Raw genomic sequence first — 22,802 nt, 5'->3', positions numbered from 1 at the left:
TTCAAGCTTTGCTTGTGGGAGGGACCTTCTCCTCGCTGTGATAATCCATCTTGTCATTTCCCCCTTTCTAAAACAAAAACTGCTACTCTGGTGAAATCCTTATCTGATTGTGAAGCCTAAAGAATAGCTGTAGTCATGAGCAGCTGTACTGCAACCAGCCATAAGAGGGAGATAAGATATCACTTGATTTTTCCTTCCTCCATCTTGTACCATACCTGGCTTCATTTAAGCCACTGACATATACTGTTGTAGTGGCATTATTAAGGGAACATGCATTGAGCATGATTAACTTTAAACACTGAATGTGCTGTGGTAAATTAGCCAAATTTCGTCGGTGGACAACCTGTGGCCCTGACCTCCGTTTTCTAATGCCTCCTGAAGCTGCCCCCATCCTTCCATCCCATCAGCGTTCCTCCCTCCCTGTGGGCTTCTGTTTTACTTCTCCTGGTTTTTAAAAGTACAGTTCATGTCATTTCAGGACAATCGGCAGTCTTTTTATTCCACGATAATTCATTTAGAAACATACTTTCCTGGCTGTACGGCATGGGGAATCTCCCTCAATCTTCAGTTATACACACGTGTGTTTAGATAGGGATTGCTTTTACTTGCTTTCCTCTACACTAACTATATTAACTTGTTGCACTGATGGAAGAAAGGGAAATCCTCTCTATTCTTAATGTGAGTAGCCCCATCAAACCCAGTGGGGTTTACTTCTGTGTACACATGCCTATGATTTTTAATTTTAATCTTAGGTAGCCATGGTGAAAATGGAAGCAGTGTGGTTCTTATTTTGGATTCATTTAATGCATAACACTTTTTTTGTCTCTGGCTCCACCTCAACAGCTCTGGCTTTGCCTATTGCTGGCATGCTGCCTCCAGACAGATCACCCCCATGGGAATGTGTCCCTTAAAGACAAAAGGCTGCCCACCCCTTCGCTAATTTATCATTGTACACTGTCTTGGTGGGCCATTTTGAGGTCTGAAAGGCAGCATAGAAATGTTTTTCTATAACTAAATTAAAAACAAAATAGCCATATTAAGTTAGAAGATGTTCCAAGTATTCCAGTCATCAGATGTTTGGCTCAAGTAGTACTATAACTCATTGGTCGTCCCCTGTGTTGGTGACACTAACTCGACGTCAACACAAAACTGAACCTTTTGTCTCATTGGCCCAGTCCTGTGGAATGTTCTTCCCATAGAGATTCAGCAGGCGCCTTCTATTCTAACCTTTAAACAGTTCCTGGAAATTTTTCTGTGCTGCCAGGCTTATGCACGCAATTAAGAAAACAGCTTCTTTAATAGTTAGAATCAAAGATCGCCGATCAACTATGTGAGTTTGTGTTTGTGTGTATTTGTTGTAAACTGCTTTGATATGTTTTTTCACAAAATGTTGTGGTATGTGGGTATTTCCACGAATAAATGCTGTTGATCTATATGGCCATGCTGCTGCAGGGTTATATGTGGCGTCTGCAAAGCACTGAGCATTAGATGGTGTTTGTAAGTTAATTTGCACATTCTTGTACATATGGAGGAAGTTTCTGTATAAAACATTTATTTGCAGTATGGAGGAAGGGATCTATGGGAGTGGATATTTGATGATAATTGTATCGGTTAGTTTGTTTCTTTGTTTGTTTACAGATTTTATAATATTGTGCTTTTAAACAGTGTCAACCATGTACAATATGAATCATTATTCATTAACACAAAGCACAAGAATAAAACCTAAAACAATATGAGAGCATCTAAAAGCATGTAAAATAGGTTTTCATAACCATAAATCATTATTTCATTTCCTACGAACCTAAGCTGGCCGCGGACCTATGTACACATTTATCTGGGCCCGAATAAGTCCCATTGAACTCAATGGGGCTTAATTCTGTGTAGACAGTGTGAGACACACCTCCCAAACATATTAATCCCAAACCATCTGTCTGTTGGTGGGTATAATGAAACAGTCCTGAGAACCCAGAATTTAAAGAGCTAGCCAATCAGCTTGAGAGGACAGAGGCTAAAACAAACACTTTCTGCACCATCCTCCCAAATGGAAAGGCTCAGTGCTGTGGTTCAGATATTGGCAAATTTGGCTGCATCTGAATCTACCCTAGAACTTCTCAGCAGAAAGCCATGAGGAGAGCCTCTCTGAGTAACCTGAACAGGAAGGAAGAATGTGAGAGGATATGAGGAAAGAAGGGGAAAGAATGAAAGGAACTGTTTTGTCCTGCTACTGGATCTCAAAAGAGCTGTGCTAAACAATGGGCGTAAGTGCTGAAAACCAAACACAGGATCTGACTCAAACCTAGACTCATTGTTCCCAGGGGCCTTTTATGACGGAGTTGGTGATTGTCTATAAACTTTGATGTGCTGGCAATTAGTTCTGCGATGAGTGCCCAAAGTTTGGCAAATGTTCAGATTCTGAACTAATTCCAGTCTTAAACAAAGCTTGTGACAGTTCAAAATCTCAAGAAGAAAAGGGCTACATCAGTTGCCAGTTTGTTTCTGGATCCAATTTAAGAGGCTTACATTAATATTTAAAGCCTGAAATGACCAAGGTCCCAAGTATATGAAAGGCCGCCACCCTATTAGGTGTTAAGATCAGCAGAGATGTCTCTCTAGGTAGTTCCACTACCCTCAGAAGTAGTTGAGGTGGGGATGGCCCAGGAGAGGGCATTCTCCACAGTGGGCCCAAGCCAGGGAATTCTCTCCCTTTAGAGTTGGGTCTGGAAACATCCATCACATAGATTTTATCATATGCTGAAGAGTAACCTCTTTATCCTGACCTTTGATGCATGGCATGAGATATATTATAGGACCCACCCTATTCTTTTGACTGTAATTTGATTCAAGTATTTTTAATATGGTATTTTCAATGGTTGTTACTTGCCTGTGACCTCATGGTGAAAGGCATTGAGATGATGAACATGACAATGAGAATGACAATAATAATAATAAACAATACATAAGTCATCTAAATGTGACCCTCCATATTATATGTCCAAAAAGTGAGGCAACCGCTGTCATATTTTTGTCCCACTCATTGAAAGGAATACAAGGTAGCAAGCATAGTTTTCTCCTTTTTCCCTCACAAGACTATGAGGTAAACCAACCTCGGAGTTAGGACCCACCTACAGCACACATTTAAATCGCTCCTATTCCAATTTTAAGAGTCATGGCTTCAACCAAAGAATCCTGACAAATAGTTTGTTAAAGGAGCTGAGAGGTGTTAGGAGACCCTCATCAAGCTACAGTTCCCAACATTCCTTGAGGGAAGCCATAACTCTTAAAGCTGATTCTGCCCCGAACTCAGGCTTGAAAGGCTCCCGATGACGAGTCTCAGCCACAAATGACGACTCTCTCAATTACCTTACCCCCTCAACCCCCAAAGCTGTAGTTGTTTCAGATATTACAAATGTGTTAATATTGCCCCCCCCCAAAAAAGGTGGGGGAAATCCTGTGTGCATAACCAGCACACACTCTCAGTCAGTATTTGCCTGGAAGTACTAGTGGTACAATATTTATATTATTGCTTAATAGTCATCGATCCTGTGGCTCGCCCAGATGTCAGATTTCGACTCTCATTAACCTCAGCCAGCATAACCAGTGGTCAGGGATGATGGGAATTGTAGCTGGGCCACAGGTTTCCCATCCCTTCATTACTGCTTTAACTTCTCTCAAAAAGTAAATGAGGATCATCAGTTGGAGGGACTTTCTAAAGGTGATGAAACTCATAACTGTCTTGCTCATGCTGTCACCTGCGATTGCAGACATGGCTACTCTGAGGTAGGATGTTTACTACAACTTCGTGTGCACTGGATTTATCTTCCACAGATGGTGATAAATGATGCTTCCTGGGCATAACACAATATCCCTCCTCTTGCAGTCTGTGTCAAAACACATGTCGTTCTGCATCAAAGACTGGGAAATTAGTTTAAAAGCATATTTTGATGAAAGAAGGGCAAGCATTTAGGACTCGTTGACATTAATGACTGGAGAATGAGGCCAGCAGACTTCCCCAAAAGAATTTAACTCCAGCTGGTACCCATTCCCTAGACTGTGTTGTTCTTGGATGGCTCAGTTAGCAGTGTAAGCAAGTTCAGGGCAATTCAGGTGCTGCATGATTCTTATATGGAAAAGCACCTCAGTGTTGATTAGATAGTGGGGACCATTCTTAAACATTGAGGATGAAAGTAAAGAAAACATTTGCATACTCTTTAAGGCTTTTTAGGTTGTTTTATTATAAAGGGGGGAAATTAACATTTTCTAAATAGACTTTCCTTCTAATAAGGAGCAGTAGATTTCATTTAATAAGGGCATGTCCACATTTGAGCATTATTTAGCTGTTAATCCACTTCCCCCTCCTCCACTTGAATTAGACAGGAGAGTTTCCCACCCACTTATATTTGAATGTGATTATGAGGAGCAGTTTTGATATTTCTTGTTTGTGCCAACAGGCGTTTCCTTTTGTATTTATTCCCCCCCGCCTAATTTGTTGATTCTGTTATGCTGATTTAGTACCAGTGAGACATGTACACAGACAGCTGTGTGCACCGTGTCATTTTTAAAAATTCCCTGCCTCTGAAGGAATAGCCATGTCTGCAAACTGCATCTAAGCGTGCCAGATAAATAGACTTTCTTCTTCTAATCAAATTGTAAAGCTGCCTTGCACACACCCCTGGAGGTATTCTCCCTGCAAACTCCCTGAACGTGGGCTCCTTTGGGAGAAAGGGCAGCATATGCATCAAAATAAAATAATTAATAAATAAAATTGGGCTTCTGTTGAGGCTTCTGTGCCTCCAAATTTCATCCACTTCTGTGACAAGAAAAGCTATAGCCATATTTATATTCCCCATTATAGTGGGTGGGGGAGGGGAAAAACAAATTTTCCTTTTTTATATAGATATAGTTTGTCCTAAATAAGGAGTTGAAATGGAAAGTCACAGAATGACTCTAATTGGCATTTCCAAAGCTACAGATACAGCTACAAGTTGAATCTTGATGCCAGTGCACATTCCTAGATAAGACTATTTTGAGAACATAAATAGGTGTGTTGAGAAGTGGTGGACTTGTGGCTCCTCTTCTGTGGAGGAATTTAAGCAGAGGTGAAGCTGAATGGTCCACCTGTCCGGGATACTGTAGTCGGTTGTATCCTGCACTGAGCAGGGGATTGAACTGGATCTCCAGGCTCCCTTCCAGTTCTATGATTCTAATATCTCTAGAAGAAACCTATATTGAGGCTTTGATAATATGTCCATCAGTTAAAAGTCAGGTTAATCAGATAAGTATTCCATTGATGATTTCCTTTTGTTATAAGTGCTATATGCATGGAGAACAGAAACAGATTTTTCTCTAAACACAACACTCTGAGACTACTGGGTTTGCTGAATGTTCTTAAATGTCATAGCCTTGCAATCCAGTTTTGCTAAGCGATCTGAAAGACAAGTTGGGTCCCCATCACTCCCATGGCTTATATATTTGTTATGATCTATAAATACTTAACAGATGGAGTTAAATGTTTCTGTGGAATGTGCACAATTTAGGAGCAAACGGGGGGCCCTCTACGAAGCATTAATTCTGTGTGATTTGAGTTGATTAAGTGTTGCAAGAAATGTAGAAAGGAGACTTGGCTATGATCATGTGCATAGTGAGCAGATCGGTTTTGGAGAGTGACTTTTCTGTCCATTACTGCACTGCAAAATAATGTCACATATAGTACTGTGCTCTGGTCCATGGGGTCACAAAGAGTCCGACACAACTAAACGACTAAACAACAACAACAATCTGTATTATAAGATACATAACATAATTTATTTTAAGGTTTATCCATTGTATGGCAAGGTGACAAATACTAGTAAACTTGTGATGCTTACTGTTTTGATAGTGTTAGCTGAAGATATTGCAGCTTGTCCTTGCTCTGAATGTGACATGGTAGCAATCATGAATATGTGCACATACACTGTCGCACGCCCACAAACAAGGTCCTGCAGTTTCAGTTCAGCACAGCTTTATATCAATAATTGGAAGCAGTAGCATATTGATGGAGTGTGGGATTGGGGCCATATTAATGGGATTTTGCATGCCTTTCTGCCATGTCATTCTTGCCGACTTCACAGACTGCTAAAGGGTCAAGATGTGCTCTGTGTGGTTTGAGGAAATTGAATGCACTAATGTATTCCATACGAAAAACTTGTGTCACCAGGCTCAAAGTACATTAAGAGTGAGTAGTCTCAGCCTGAAACACTGACTGGCAATCCATTTCAGAACCTCATACGCATTTTAGAATGTGTGCTTAAATTTTGGGTAAGAGAATGATTACAGCATTGAGTGCCATTGGACATTAGCAAAGCAAGAAGGATACTTCAAGCTGATGTCCTGCAACTACTGTTGATGGCTTCCTACTGAGTGGATCAGAGGGATTATTGACTGAGTCTGTTAATTGCCTCTTGAACAGCTTTTTGTAATTGCCCTTTTTTGTGAGTTTCTTTTCTAGAAGAGGCTTTAACTTCTCATCATTTTCTCCTTTTCCTTTTTACAGTGAAATAGCAGTATTTTAGTATATAGAAGTGAAAACAAAATATAATGGGCGGAAATGTAGTTTTCAAGCATTCCTGCCCAGGAACTGACCTTAAGAGGCAATTAAGAAATGCTATCTGAAAGTCAATTAACAGGCAAGTTATCAGCAATCACACTGTGCACAACAGGAAGTACTAAAAGTGTAGAACTGTCAATTAAGAAGCTTTTAATTAAAGACACAGGAGCCAGCTTTGCCTACCAACACTGGATAGGCGGATGCTGTAATTGTGTTGGAAAATAACTTAAATAACTACAAATCAGATATGGGGAAAATATGGAAGAGCAATGCAGGCAGCCACTGATTTGACAATGACATTGTCTGGATTTTCCATGCAAAGTGAGCAAGCAAATCATGGCAACTTGTGCAAAAGCAACCTTAGATGTTACAAAATATATGATGTTGCTAATATGTACTGCTTGTCCCTTTGACCCATCTTCCTCATAATCTCTAGTATAAAGCAATGTGTGACGTTGCAGCAGTGTCTAGTTCTCTGCTCCCGCTGCTGATGCCTAAGGATGTGAGACTTGGGCAGGACAATGGTAATATTATTGTGCCATGTGCTGTGTGATGCAAGACACCGTGAGGAAGGGGGCTAGGGAGAGAAAGGCAAAGAGTGGCAACAGCATCTCTTGTAACATTTGCTTTTCTCACAGTAGAAGGAATGTCCCAGCATATCTGGAGAAGCTTTTCTGTATCCCATAGGTGAAGTGTGGGATGTAATCCACTGAGAGCAGTCAAGTACAACATTCCTTGTTTTACTAAAGTGGACATGCAAGGGAATGTTTGGTCCAGCCAGTCGAAACTTCCTGTTCCTCCTAGCCTGGAACATCCTTCCTTGCTTGTGACTAGTGGGTGGGTATGACCTTTCCAGACCTGGTAAAAGGACAAGGCATGCTGCCGCTCTCTCTCTTTTCCATCTTCCTTTCATCCTATGAACTTCCTGGACTGCTAACTGCAGTCATTAGGTCAACCCACATATGGGGTAAACCTGTTTGTATATGCTTGTAACTTTAAGCCTTAAGCCTGCCTTCAGGGATAACACTCTGCTCTGCCTGATCGTGAGTAAACTTTCTTTTTATTGATTATGTATAAGACTGTGGTGTCTTTATTCTTTTAGGAGGGGTTCAAGGCAAGGGGTCTTACCAGGAAAATATTAGAACACATTTCAATCTGGACAAGCCAGATTGAATTGCATATTGTCTTAAGAAACTCACACGAGTTTGCAACTAGTTTTCTGCTGTGTAAAGGGGAATGCACTCTGCTAAGTAAAGGAACTTGCTAGCACAAGTTAGGAAGGGTATTAATAAACAAGATATCCTCTCCTGCCACCCTGAACATTCCCACACAAAGGTGGGGAAAACCTCAGGCTCCAATGTGGCCCTCCAGGACTTTCCGTTCAGCTCTTGGGACTCTTCCCCAGGCCACACCCCACACTGGTCCTTCTCTATGTCCTCCTTGAATGCTATTACCTAGCTGGAATGTGTCCTTACATGTTTGGATGGAGAGGGCTTTATGTGTTTACAGAGGACTGAAATATATCATGCTGTAGAAGGGTAAGAGTCACATTCATTGCCTGTTCCACCCACTTTTGCCTCTGGTCCCACACACCGCTAGCATGCAGACCCTCACACCCCAAGTTTCCCCACAAGGGACTGCATCTTTTGGGCTGGAAAACATTCCCCATCCCTGCCACAGATGTACCCCTTGGAAACTAAATATCTTTGTCATCATGACTGTTTGAAGAAGACAGTGTCGCAGTTTCACTTTATTTAATAATTAAAGATCTCCTGATCTTCAGCCTCAGTTTAATAACAGATCGTTTATATCTCTTGGCTACATTCACTTTCTTCCTAGGTGAACTCCTAACGATGCATGGACAGGAGTCTTCACATTTCTATGTTGTACCAGTTGGTATCCTATCCTCAAGTAATTTCAAAGCCTTTTACCAGATGTCAGATTTCCTTTCCAAAACCAAATATTACTAACGTGGCTGGAATTTACACGCTCACAATGATCATCATGATCAAGATACATTATAGTCTCTCATTACCTTGTAATAAGAGTGGCCAGGCATAGCCATAAAGTTTCATGAAGTTCTGAAGGTTCTGAAGACTTTGGATGTTTTATTAGGTGAAACGGTTATTCTCCATTAAAAATAGCATCGAGTTTCATTAGTAAGTCTAATTTTTCCACTGTTAAAAATGTTCCGTCTCATCAGGGAGTGGCAGATAAAGTCTGCAAAGTTTTATGGCCTGCTTGTACCCAAAAAAGAAGCCACCTCAGCCGGCTGAGGCTGCAGCTCTGACCATTCTTTCTTGGGAGCAAGTGCCCTTGAAGTCGTGACACCTCAGAATAAACATGCTGAGGACTTGGCTGCAAATAACTTTACTCTGTGACATCGAATATGACTATGCAATAAAACCTGCAGGTTGGTGGGATATTGAACCATGGTGATGTTATAGCACTTAGCACTTCTGGACTTCCACAGATGTCAGAGGGAAAGCTATTTTTATTTTTTAAATGCTGGAAATTGAGTTTGCCACAAAGAACAATTTAACACGATTCCCAAACTTTGGAAACAGAATGTGGTCTTGGAACTGATTGGGAGGTGGGAATTGTTTTTCTGGGTGGAGGGACTGGCAATTTTACATTCTTGGTGCAGGATCAATCCTTTGTAGTAGGATAGTTTCTGTCTGAAATACAGGAATATGCTTTTTTCCTACCCAGATATAGCCATTTAATAGGCTTTAATTCCAGGATTTGACAGTGGAAAGGTAAATGTTCTTTTCTTTCCTATTTTTCAGGCCTTGCCCATCTGAAGCATTTTACTGCTATCAGTGGTCGAAGTGGATAAAAGGAGAGGTATAGAATATTAGAAAAACCTTTCTTCTGTTTTAATAACCAAGCACAGAGTTGGTATAAAATTATGGGAGAGTTAGGAAAATACAGGATCCACTTAATTCCAGGGTGCCCATGTAAAATTATTAGCTTTATAAGAACTGAATACAGAAATCAATTCCATACTCTGGATATGGGTAATATCTAAAAACTTAAGAGTTCTCTCCTCCCTCCCTACCTCTCCCACAACCATTTCTTCTCTACTGAGGTTTTGAAACTGATCCGGGGCAGACTCTCAATATGTTTTAGATGTATTCTGTTAGATCTTGAATTCAGTTTTGTTAGCTACATTCTCTTCTACTTTTACACCTAAGGTCCAATCACTTCTACAATTACTCAGGCATGTACCTAGAGGAGTTCAGCAAGATCTGTTTTTTGCTACTAAAAGCTCAACATTTCAAAAACCTGAGATGCTCTGGAACTGTTGATATAGGTGAAATCCAATGCAGTGCAAGCGGACATAGGCCTTTGCCCGGTTCTTTCCCTTCCTCTCCGCCCCCTCCCTGCAGCTCCCAAAACTTCTCCAGAGGATTGGGGGACATTTGGTAGCAGATTTGGGGGAGGGAGGCTACAAGGGCTACAGAGGAAGAAGAGAAGCTGGAGGTCCTGTTGCACAAGTGGATTTCCATTGTGGAAGGAGGTGAACAGCATTGGATGTTGCCACTTTAGGACAACTACACAGAAATTATGATAGACTTTACCAGCAATGCCCATCCAAAGTTAAGTACTTGTGGCCTTGTTGATTTCTATGGGGGAGAATTAAGTGGGAGTTTTAAAATGATTAACTCTGTCTGAATTGTGCCCTGTGTTCTTGATTAAATGCAGTTTTGACAGACATGTTTAAAACATTTTTGGCACAATCTCTGGCCACACACATGCACCACAGCATGTCTGCCGTTACTAGCAAACAGGAAATCAGTATTGTTCTTACTTATGTATCCATCTCCCCAAGGCGCCAGTTCTCGATATTCCTTCTCCATTTGGGGAATTTTGGCTGAGAAGCAAAATAAAAATCCAGTAAACAAATAAATCAAATATAACAAAATATCAAACTTCCCAATTCAGATGAAAATTGAAGGGGAATTACAAGAAAATATTTATCCAAGGGACAAGTGGAAGAAATAATTTACCAGCTCTTCCCTACCCACCCTCCTCAAATATTGTCTGAAAAAAAGAACATCTCTTCTGATTTATCTAATGTGATATAGCTGAAATCCTGATATATTAATTAGAGTTTAAAGAATCTTCCCCCACCCATATGCTACAATTACTTGGTCCAAAGTGATCCATAGTGTTCCAGTGGTAATAATTATATTGTTCTGAATGCTGACCGGCCAGGCTGGCAAAATCTTTTGCTAGGAAAATTGCAGGTTACTGCCTCAGGGTGGTTGTTAGATATTTGTCTTTCGCAGGGATGGGGAACCAGTGTCACTCCTGAAGTTCGTGGATTCCAGCTCCCATCAGGCTCAGTCAGCATGGCCAATTGCCAGGGATAATGAAGTTGTAGTCCAACAACATCTAGAGGGCCAGAGGATCCCCATCTCTGGTTTAGGGAACTAATTGGTAGAGGATAGTTTCTCGATCATCTCTGAAAAGTAAGGGCCACTTTAGGGAAGGAAATTCACCACCCACACCCAGTTAGGGTGCTCTTAGCATTTGGTGTGGGGAGGGCTGTCATTTTGGAGAACAGAGTCATTCTGAGGCAGCGAAAGAAGTGGCGCAAGAGAGATAAGTTGTGAGCTGAAGGCACCTTGGGGTGTAGGTATTGCTTTCTGGGGGTCTCATGTGGATCTTGTAACTGGTAGGAGTGCTTGTGCTGTTTGCTTCCACCTATGCTCCTGTTTTTGCAAAAAAAGAAAAGAAAAAGAAAAACATTACAAAAATCTCCTAAATCTATTATCTCTCTTCCAAAAGGTAGGCAATCCCAAGCAGTGCTATCACTGGAACTTCTGATTGCTTGGGAATGAGGAGACAGCCACCCGTAGCACTGTTGTTTTTTGCAACTGGACACTTTAATACATTACTAATGTCATAATATTACTTTCCTAAGGGTGATATTGCTTTTCCATGTATTTACAGTGATATTTCAGAATGGACAGTGCTTGAGGGTGGGTGGGTGTGCAAAGTAATGGGAACTTTATAGGTAACTAATAAAGTATTCTCCCCCCCCCCCCATGAGAAGTCTGGGTGGCCCTATCCATTTGAGGATGAGTGCTAATCATCTCTTAGTGATTGCTTAGGAACAGGAAATATGAAGAGTGCTTTAAAAATAAACCTTGCAACATTCATATGCCGCTGGTTACAAGACGGTAGAAGAACACACAACAAAGTTCTCTGGAAATTTTCAGGGTGGATATTATGTTGTTAAGTGGCAGCAAAACTGTAACACGGGTGACATCATGTTTGCCCTGCGCTGGTTTCCAAAACCATGAGGTAACTATAAAGTCTGGAGCATTTGTAGGCCAAGTTGGCTCGGTGTGCCCCTGATCCTCATTCACCAGCTGTCATGCCCTTGATCTTGTGGAGCTGATATGGTTAACAGCTTAGCTTGACCCACTGTGGGGCTGATATGGTTAACAGCTTAGCTTGGCATACCAGGTCTGTCAGTGCAGGAGGACATTAACACCATGTGGTGAGCACCGCTTGATCCACCTCTATATTGGGTTTCATCACGAGGATCTCAACTATGTGACCCAGAATATTTGGCCTAATGTCAGGACTCAGGAGAGGCCTGGGTCTATTGAGCTGTTTCACCAAGACTCCCTGCCCTCCCATCACCGCTGGAATCTGATCCAGTTAATGGAACGTGTGAGAATTTTCAGCTGTCCCAATCGCACAAGAAACACTAAGAGCAGTGCCTGTGCTGCGCTTATATGTATATAGGAGCAAAGGGTATACCATCAACCTCATTTCCTTGCAACAGGTCCTTGCAAGGTCCTAGTATTTTTACTAGGACTGTGAGCCAAATGTCAATAATCAGGTTCTCTACTGTGGTTCTAAATCTGACGGAAGTATGACAAATTTGTGCTGGGACTGTTGTTGGCCTCTTTCATAGTCTGTGGCCACGATTCTCACACTGAAGAAGGGGAGGCATCACCCCTCTCCCCCTACTCCTGGACCATTCAGGTTCGATTATATGACCATGTCTGACTCCTCTGGGTCATGAGAACACCCCTCCAGTGCAGTCCCCACTGCCTCCACCTCATAGGAACCTGTGGTTTGGAAGAGCTCAATGGCCCTTTAATTGAGCACGGTGGGGCTAATAGGACGTAGATTGTCAGGCAGCCCTCAGAAGGCCCCTGTAACATGCTACTGAGACAGCTAATCTCTAGAGAGTGAGGTCAAGCTGACATTGGCTCAAGGAGCTGTCCAGTGGCTTCAAACTATCCTCCCTGAGTCCCCAATCTGCAAAAAGACATGACAGCTTCCTGGCTGGTGAAGATATCTCCATCTACTAGGATGCTGGGGGTGTGGGGAGCAAAAAATATGTTCTGATTCTGGAAGCTGGGGGGCAGCTGATGCCTGGGAAATCCCGAGCACCCAGTGCCGCCGGCTCTGAACTTGGGCAACCTTCTTATTGAGCTCAAGAGCATCTGCTGCTGCAGCTATCAAGAGTTTGTTTGACTTCACTTCTCCCAACATGATATGTCACTGATAGCTGCCAACAATTTTCTTTTACACTTTATCGAGGACATCCTCTCTGAGTAAGAAAATGTGTATGGGCCCAGAATCAGCATTAGAAATGTGAATGAAGAGAAACGACTGGGTTAACGGTTCTGTGTCCCTTGGGCGCAAGTTTCTCTTTTGCAAATCTCTACTACCATCATCCCTTGTGTGTGCTTTCAACACTTTTATTGTCCACTTCATGTGCTGGAAGTGGTCTGTCTTGCACTTGTGCCCAAATGAATTCATTCATTTATAAAAGTGCCACTTCATCCTGTGGTGTAGTTTTCATTTATTTTCCTCTCTATCTAATCTTCCTGACAAAGCTGCCAGACCAGTTAGGCAGCCAGCATATGAAAGGTAGATTGGCACAAATGTGTATTCAACCTTTGCAGAAGTGGAGCTAGACTAGAATTTTCCTAGAGAGATGACTAAGGGGGAAAAAGCAGTCTACTCGGCCACCCTAAAGTGGAAGGATTATGAGGTTTAGTGATAAAGTCAATAACTGTTGAAATGTTTGCATTCCCTTGTGCCTTATTGCGAGACAGAAATGGCAGCTCCCCCATAGTTTGCTTATGTTGGGTGATACTAGAATGTTATTGCCTTACACGTGTAGGACAGAAACTGTATTTGTGCTTTGTTGCCTCCTGCACAACCTATGTTCTTATTCTACATCTTTGGTTTACTTTTTGGACATGCAGTGTTGTGTGGTTACGTCTCTTCACACATCTTGAAGGGTGTTTGATTCAGGGCAAGCACTGATGCTGCTGTTTCCTGGAGAATCACAATACCTATAGAAGCCTGCCTGACACTGGCATTTGTGCACTTTGGAGTGACAGATCCTTATGCCCAGGTGAGAACTCACTTGAGTTGGTTTGGGCTATTATTATTTTTAAAAAGAACAAGACTTACTTGGAGGGTTTAGATGCCAAGGTTTCTGTTTCCAGAAGAGCTGATAATTGGGACGCCATTTGAAAGGCATTCAATCTAGGCTCATTTCTTACTAACATACCTGCTTTTGGGCTGTGCTACTTGAGACTGTAAGTGGAGACTCTCATGACTGAACAGAAGTCCCTGAACAAAGGAAACTAGCACATCAGGGAGGAAGGTAGACTAGAATCCTTCTCTCTGACATATATTTTTTGCTGTGCAGAGCTTCTTTTTGTATGAAGGAGACCCTTTATCATGTCAGTATGTACCAGCAGGTCTGGTGTACCATCTCGGTGAGACCCAGGTCATAGTGATAGTTATCACTGCCATCTATTTTGTGCTTTAGACTTCTCAAAGTCCTTCACATCCATTACACTGTAATCCTTATACCAAGCTCATAAGGTCAGTCAGTATTATTGTTCCCATACTGCAGACCTGCAACAAAGACTGCAGCACTGTGAATTCATGGCAGTGGCAAGTTTTCAACCAGGGACTTTGTGATATATAGCACAGCCTCTTGTTTACTATGATGCTTGAAGTCTCATCATGATTATGATTTACCATTTAATCATATTTCGTCTGGCTGCCACAAATTAAATAGCGCAAATTTAAAAAGGCTCATGCATCAAGGTGATACTTTGAACATCCAGTAGCTTTTCTCAGAACTGATGCTCTTTGTATAAATAGAACATCAATATGAATAAACAGATGTCACTCTAAAGAGCCTCACAAGCTGGTGATATCATATTATTATTTTTAAGGATGGTGTCAGTGCTAATTAAAGGAACCAGGACAATCTCCAGGCTATAAAAAAAACCTTCTCAGAAGAAGCCGTGGGAGAAAAGACCAGCTAATTTCAAGACACCCCTTAGAGACATATTCATTGAGAACCCAGCCCCTACAAATTCCTTTGCAGGAGGTGTGCAAGAAGAGTGGGATACAGTTTCCCTACTCATCATCCAAGGCAGTTCCTCAGCTTATCTTATGTGATCTCATAAGCCCTATGAAAAAGAGGTTTTACAGGAAGGAAGGGACAAACAGTTTCCAAGCCTAAGAAGCATCTTCCAAGCCATGATTATATCTAGCCTCTTATGTCATCGGGGTTGCTATATCTCCCATACTTAGCCTGGAAAACTTCCAGAAGTGACATTGGATTGGAGCATTACATCAGCAGTGCCAAAAGGTGACTGTCCCACCATGTCCTGCTATAGACTGTACATTGGAAAGAGCAGAATGGAAACAGCCATCTTGCCATGAAATATTAGGTATCTAGCTTCAGCTGATTTCATGTAGACATTCATGTGGGAAATAAACTGTAGGTTCATCTTAGTCCACCACTCATTAACTGAGTTGCTGTACCTTGAGGAAAACTACAATGAGTCCCATAGCATGTAAGACTTCTGCCTGGCCAGTACAAGAATATCTCCTCTGTAGGCTTTGACTATCTGAATCTTTCCTTAATCTAAACCTATTGCATGTTGCCTTATGGGTGATATTCAACTAAGTTTTATTCAGAGTAGTCATATTGAAATTAATAAACATGACTAAGCGAGGGCCATTAATTTCAGTGGATTTACTCTGAGAAAAAATTAACTGACTACCACCCGATATGTTCTATGTCTTCAGCTACCAGTAACCTTTGGTGGTAGACAAACTGCACACTCCCTGAGCTCTGTACCTATGGCATGCCTATGGTCATTGGAATAAAACCCTAAATTGGGTGGAATTCAACGTAATGCAACAATATTTTCCCCCCTCTCCCGCCGCATGCATCTCTTAAACCTGTTCCAGGGGTCCCCCCTAACCACCAGAGCAGATTTAGTAAATGGTAGTGGGAGAGGAGAGGGGTAAAAGATCTGTTGCACGAACAAACCTTGTTTCATGCACCCAACAACTTGGTTGAATACCACCCACACTAATTACAGCCATCACTTATCTGTATGTGTTCTATTACTTACACATCTGCAACATTTAAATTGCCAAACCCTACAATACCAACAGCAGTTTGCAGACTCTTTTGTCGTGTGGATAACCATATTTATTTTCCCATGGATGCATACAAAGAAACACCCACACACCACTTCTGTTTATTTATTTATTAAAGATCACAGGGTGGTTCACAACATAAAAATACAAAATGAGAACACAAAATACATAAACAAAAACAAACCAATGATCCCCCTCCCACAAACACATTTAAAAAGCCATAGAACATCAATCAGCCAAATGCCTGTTTGAAGAGAAAGGTTTTTGCCTGGCACCTAAAGATATGTAATGAAGGTCCCAGGTGAGCCTCCCTGGAGAGAGCATTCTAGAGGAGGTAGAAATGTGACACATTTTAGTCACTTATTGACCAGCTTGCCCACAATCTGCTTCTTGCTTAAGTTCCTCTAAGTCTGTTGAGATAGTTGCTGAGGAAGCTGTGGCAGAGGAGGATGATAAAGAATCTTCCAGCGATAGCTTTCATTAAATAACGACTGGCAACTTGTGTCCATTTAGGACTAGAGGGAGAGCAGTGGAGGATGAGCACCTAGTAAGAGTTACAAGGCCTCTAGAGTTACCCACATTATCCTGGGATAGAGCTCTCTCACTTGAGGATGACCAGTGAATGGACTAAGTAGGTGATACGTTCCGCCAGAGTTTATTATTCTTATTGTATTTTAATATGATGGTGGTGTTAAGCTTCTTTTCTATTGTTTGCTCTCCTGATTGCCCACTGGAGGGCACCCACATCTGTCTTTATTGCAGAGATAATTTCAGCTGCACAGAGTCAAGAGGAAGCAAGCAGCAAACTGGAATGGTGATGCCTTCTGTTGAACTTACCTCTGCTAGTGGGAATGAACAAATGTTTAGGTTTCAAAGACAGCTCTTTGTCAGTTTAACTTTGGAAGGCGGCATGCAGAGGAAATCAGAAGAGCAAAGTCTATACTAAATCTAATTAAGACATGTCTAGGTTCACAGCTGTGCAACTATGAAGACATGGAAAATTGGTTTCACCACCAGGTCTTCTAAGGAAGAAATACATGCTTAGCTTTTTACAACAGTGATAAGTAAACCATGGGGATCCCTAAGGATGTGTATTGAAATTATGCTACTTAGCAACTACTCACTTGGAGTCTTGGTGAGTAGTGAGCTAGGCAAGTTTGTTGATGACACTGAATTATTCAGGCTGACAGATTCTCTAAAAAATTTATAAAAGGAGTCAAGGCAATATATACAGAACAATAAGCAAAATTGATAAGTAAATAATGTATTGACTGAGAATTATAAAATAACTAAAGGCACTAGACAAGGCTGTCCGCCATTGCCTTTATTCTTAGTTTAGTTTTATAAGTTTTATAAGTTTTTGTGCAAAGAATAAGATATAATCAAGAAATTAAAGGAATATGGGTGGGACAGAGACAATATAAATTAAAAGCATTTGCAGACAACGTGGTGATATCTGTAGAAGAATCAATAGAATTTACAGCATGTTATGATTTAAGAGCAAATTATATGAAAATGTAATGTAGATGGTACCTAACACCTAGTAGATTGGCAAAAATGTATATATCAAAAATGAATAAGTGTTGGAAATGTAAAAATGAAAGAAGGTGCCTTTTTCCATATGTCTTGCAATAAGGTTAAAGCTTACTGGGAAATGATATATAATGAATTGGGGGGGGGGGAGTTTAAGATAACATTCATTTAAAAAAAACCCGGAAGCTTTTCTCTTGGGAAGTATGGGTTCAGAACTACCTAAACAGTATAGAAATTTATGTAAGTGTGCAACCACAGGTGCAACAATGTTATTTGCCCAAAAATGGAAGGAAGAAGAGGTCCCAATGAGAGAAGAATGGTTACAGAAACTAATGGAGTATGCAGAAATGGCGAAACTTACTGGAAGAATAAGAAATCAAGATAACATTTTTTAAAGAAAATAATGGAAATGCTTTATTGAGTATTTACAAATAAACTGTAAACAGATCAAGATGCTGGCAGGATTACTGTAAAAACCTGTAGTTTCAGAAATATATATGAGATATATATGAGAATAGATGAATAAAACAATAAGTTAAGACAATTTGGAGTATGAGAAAAGGACGAAAATAAATGTAAAGAGCCGCAGAAAGAGGGGGAAGGGAGTCAAAGTCGGAAATGTTAAAATTATGGTTGAATGATTGATGCAATGTATATAAATGAAAATTATAAAAAAAGAGTTCCAAAAAGACACTTCAAAAATTTATTGACCGATGAGGTTGTAGTTCTTGAGAGAGCCTGTCACATAGTAAGGCACACCCCTCCCTCCCTCCCTCCCTCCCTCTCTCCTGAGAGGTCTGAGGCAGCAGCTTACTGCTCAACATCTGCTGTTTTAACACTGCATATGCAGATGTTGGATCCATATCCCATGATTTTAGCTTGCTAGGAGGGTCAGCCCTACCACTAGACAAATGGGGTGGGAGACAGCTGTTTCAGCTCCCCTCTAGCCATTTCTTCTCACCCCCCCCCCCAGCCAAGCTGTTCCCTCCTCATGGAGGACAGAGCCATGCAGTCTACCCAACATCCTGTGGAGTGGGGGAGGGGGCTGCCATCTCATCCTTTGCCTCAGGCAGCAGAACTTCTTGGGCTGGCCTTGTACCTTCCCACCTCAGGAAACGTTAACAGTAGATTTTAAAAGCTTGGCTGAAACTGTCACTGAAGCCCACGGGAGTTTTTCCTCAATTAAAAGCGATTGCATTTGGCATCGCAAAAGCAAAGCAGCCCCCTAATCTCTCAGACTCTGTGGTTTGTCTTACATAAAATACATGCTGTACTTTTTTGGTGCCAAGGGAAAATATTTAAGTCCTTATTATGTGATAAAGAAGATGAAAACTTATTGGAAAAAGCCTTCGGAAGGAGTATTTTGGTTTGAGCGAAAGAATTCCTTCATTCTCTACTACAGTTTGTTTTGCGGATGCCAGGAGCACAGCTCAGGTGACCAGCACAATAAGGTGCTGGGCAGCTGAACTGAATATTTGGGTAGTTTTGGCAAAATCCTAAATTGGGAACAGCTGTGCACAAACGAGCAGGGTTCAGCTTGCTGATGCTGCCACATTGTGCTGCTGTTACAGTTTGTCCTCCCTGGTATCTGATCTCGGGTCAGGAGTATTACTTTTTACATGCATTTTTCAAGGACAAAGGGAGAAAGAATGCCATGCATGTTCCAGGCTGTGCATCTTTTGCAGCTGTCCTGACCATGTGCAAGACTGTGACTGGCCATAGGGGCATTGTTAGCGGTTAGCTGGGGGAGGGGGACCTGTTGTGGCCTGAATCTCCTACCCCTGCCCCAACACTTAAAAAAAAACTTTTTAAAAATGGACTTACATTATAGCATTCCTCCTGAAAGTCGGCCTATACATCTATACATATAGATGCAAATTTAGAATATGTAAATTTAATGCAAGTTTTTGCCATGTGTCTTTTCCCCATAGTCTTTCAAGGATCCAGCAGCACCTCTAGCAACACCACTGGCCATTTATTTCAGGGTGGCTGGGGGTTCCTCCTTTCTACAACCTTGGCAACGGTAACCGTCAAAATACTCCTAGCTAAGCTCAGTCCTGCAACCTCAGTGTGTTTTGCTTCACACTGCTGTTTGTGCATGTGAAGTGGACCAAAAGAAACTCACTCCACAAAATGTGTTGCCTTCCAGGGCCCAATGAACTCCTGTGAACCTTGTGGTAAGCCCTATGGCCTGCTGTTTCCTTGGGCACTAGCTGTACCGTAACAGTAGCTCTCCTCATTAGAGTGCATCATGTGATAAGAGTTCAGGACCTATTATTAGTTGTGTCTCTTTACAGCCTAAAATATAAACTTTAAAACTCTTTAGTGTGGCAGCCCATTTCTCTGTGCAATTAAGGTAAGGGGGAACAGGACAAGGAAGGGGCTGGGAGCTTGTCATTGCCTTAGGTATGCGAATGGCTCTTGTCGCTAAAGGTTTTGCTCAAGATATCTGTGAATTTTATATATTTGCAGCCATGGACAAGTCCATTCTATGCTCATAAGTGGAGCCATTTTGACTTAATGTACCTTGGGCAGATGTCTGTCAAAGCCTTATTACTTTATCTTGCTTTCATCTCAAGGATGATTTCTATCCTGCCCATCAAACTATTTCAGGACAGCTTACAACACACAAATAGAAAACACAGCTAAGACCATTTAAAAACACTTATATACACACAATACAATAAGATCTATAGACAGCAAATCAATTTAGAAAAAACAGTGTAAAACCACCTGCAGATATAGAACGCATCATCTTAAGATTAAAGCCTGGAAAAATGAAATGCTGTGCTAAAATTACACCAGGGCAGGAACTTAATAGCATAAGAAGAGCCTACTGGATCAGACCAGTGGCCCACCTAGTGCAGCACCCTATTCCCACAGTAGCCAATTAGATGTGGGTCTGTGAGAAGTTGAGAAGCAGGAACCGTGCAGGAGCACTCTTCACACCTTCGATTCCCAGCAATTGGTGTTCAGAAGCATTGCTGCCTCCTACCATGGAAGGAGAGCAAAGCAATCACTGATAGCATCACTTGCCAATAATCGTCTTTTAAAACCATCCTAGTTCTTGGCCATCGCTACCTCTTGTGGGAGTGAGTTCCACAGTTTAACTACGTGGTGCCTGAACAAGAACCTTCCTTTATCTGTCTCAAATCTTTCAGTGTTCAGCTTCGTGGGATGTCCACAAGTTCTAGTGCTGAAAGGAGAATAAACTTTTTCTCTATCCACTATCCTCTATCTCAATGCCATGCATTTTTTAAATATAAACTTTTCTCGAAACTAAAAAGTTCCAAATGCTGCAACCCTTCCCCACAGCAGAATTGCTCCATCTCCTTGATCATTTGGGTTGTTTGTTTGTCCAACTTTTTACAATGGTTAGTAAGTTTTATAGTGGTGTGTTATAGACATGTTTTCATTTGCTGCCTTGGGTGGACAGTCTGAGAAGGCAACATAAATATTTAAAAATGAATACCTTTGGGTCTGTTCTAGGGTGCACTCAGCTCACACCGAGCAACAGTGAGCCCCAGCAGGCCTGGTCAGAGTCCTGCATGAACAGAGTGTGTGCCTCAGAATATTTCTTCGTATACTTTGCATCAATGATCAACAGTTTGTAGCAGATGTGCAAGAGCGCCTTGGCATGGTGTGGAAGGTACTCTGAATTGAGACAGTTTGCAAATTCCTGCTTTGAGCCTAACTCAGCCTCATCACTTTACCACCATCACCACCACCCATTCCTCAGTACAGTGGTACCTCGGGATGCGAACGGGATCCGTTCCGGAGCCCTGTTCGCATCCAGAAGCAATTGTAACTAGCGACGGCACGTCTGCGCATGCGCACGTTGCTTTTCACCGCTTCTGCGCATGCGCGTGACATCATTTTGAGCGTCTACGCATGTGCAAGTGACGAAACGTGGAAGTAACAGAGCGCAACTTGAACGCGCTCAACATGAAGCATATTCAACCCGAGGTATGACTGTACAATGTAAAGGTAAAGGACCCCTGACAGTTAAGTCCAGAATGTAGAGGCCATGTAAAGTGCTCCTTGGGCAGATCCTATTGGAGCAGATCCTTGTTTAGGGGACCAGATCACTTTACTAGCTCACCTGTGGAGCTGTGTGAATTCTTCTAGAGGTTCAGCAGATAACACAGTCCAGAAGCTTGAAGGTGGGGGACAATGAAGAAATGGAGATCAAACCTGAAATGCAAGTGGCAAACTTTTTTAAACACCTGGGCATTCTAATAGGTTGCGAGAATTTTTCAGTTTTTTCTTTTTCTCCATAATATTTTTAAAAAAAACACCTTTACCTGCTTTTATATACAGAAGAGAGCAGCGTGGCCCAGTTTTAAACATGAGTCAGCTCAGCTAAAATGTTAAATTGGGGAGGTGGGGAAAACCTGAATTCAAATCTGCAATGCAACCTTACACTTGCTAGACAGGACTTTGGGGGCAGGTGTCCAGAGACCTCCTCAGCAGAAGGGGCAGGAGGACCCCCCCCCCGCAACACAACAGAACTTGCTTACAACACTCCACAGCAAGGGAAGTACACATTCCCATTTAAACAACTCCCACCTCCTCGCCCACAACTGTTTCAAAGTGTCAATAGATAAAAATGGTCCAAGTTAACCCACCACTGTTCAGGGAACTATTCTGGCTGTTAATGACAACTAGGCATTTAACTCCCATTTAATGTTAGCCCATTTACAGTGGTACCTCGGGTTAAGAACTTAATTCGTTCTGGAGGTCTGTTCTTAACCTGAAACTGTTCTTAACCTGAGGTACCACTTTAGCTAATGGGGCCTCCTGCTGCTGCCGCCGCCACGCCGCTGCTGCGCGATTTCTGTTGTTAACAATGGGTAGTAAGTGGAAGGAGGGAGCAGGCAGTATCAGTGCTGTACACGTTATTGCAATGTTCGTATTCTGCTTTAGATTTGGTTTTCTTTTTTCAGTCTTTGTAAGACTTCTGCCCACGTGAAGGTTTCTTTGCTGCCACTTTACAACTAACTAAAACTAAACTAGTGAACTAAGAAAACCCAACTTAACATTTGTTTAAAATCCTTTTCTTATTATAATCCATATCGCAATACTCCAGTACAGTGGTACCTCAGGTTACATACGCTTCAGGTTACAGACTCCGCTAATCCAGAAATAGTACCTCGGGTTAAGAACTTTGCTTCAGGATGAGAACAGAAATCGTGCTCTGGCGGTGCGGCGGCAGCAGGAGGCC

General features: G+C 41.8%; 1 protein-coding gene across 2 annotated transcripts in view; it reads left to right on the top strand.

Moving 5' to 3' along the window:
- The window catches only part of BOD1 (biorientation of chromosomes in cell division 1), a gene marked incomplete at its 5' end in the record, with an annotated part of 57,945 nt that overhangs the window by 18,365 nt on the left and 16,778 nt on the right, over nt 1–22,802 (top strand). Inside the window, one exon of one of the 2 annotated variants that reach the window (XM_081852154.1) lies at nt 16,808–18,267. The exons of the other annotated variant lie outside the window; for it this stretch is intronic. Coding sequence (XP_081708280.1) covers nt 16,808–16,991 — 184 coding nt within the window. The 3' untranslated portion in view covers nt 16,992–18,267. Of the gene's footprint in view, nt 1–16,807; nt 18,268–22,802 lie in introns of those variants that run through there. 2 annotated transcript variants of the gene reach the window in all.

This window comes from Podarcis erhardii (assembly GCF_964252035.2).
Source record: "Podarcis erhardii genome assembly, chromosome: 2".
Lineage (NCBI taxonomy): Eukaryota > Metazoa > Chordata > Lepidosauria > Squamata > Lacertidae > Podarcis > Podarcis erhardii.
The sequence above is the reverse complement of the archived record's forward strand: the minus strand, read 5'-3'. Positions and strand labels throughout refer to the sequence as shown.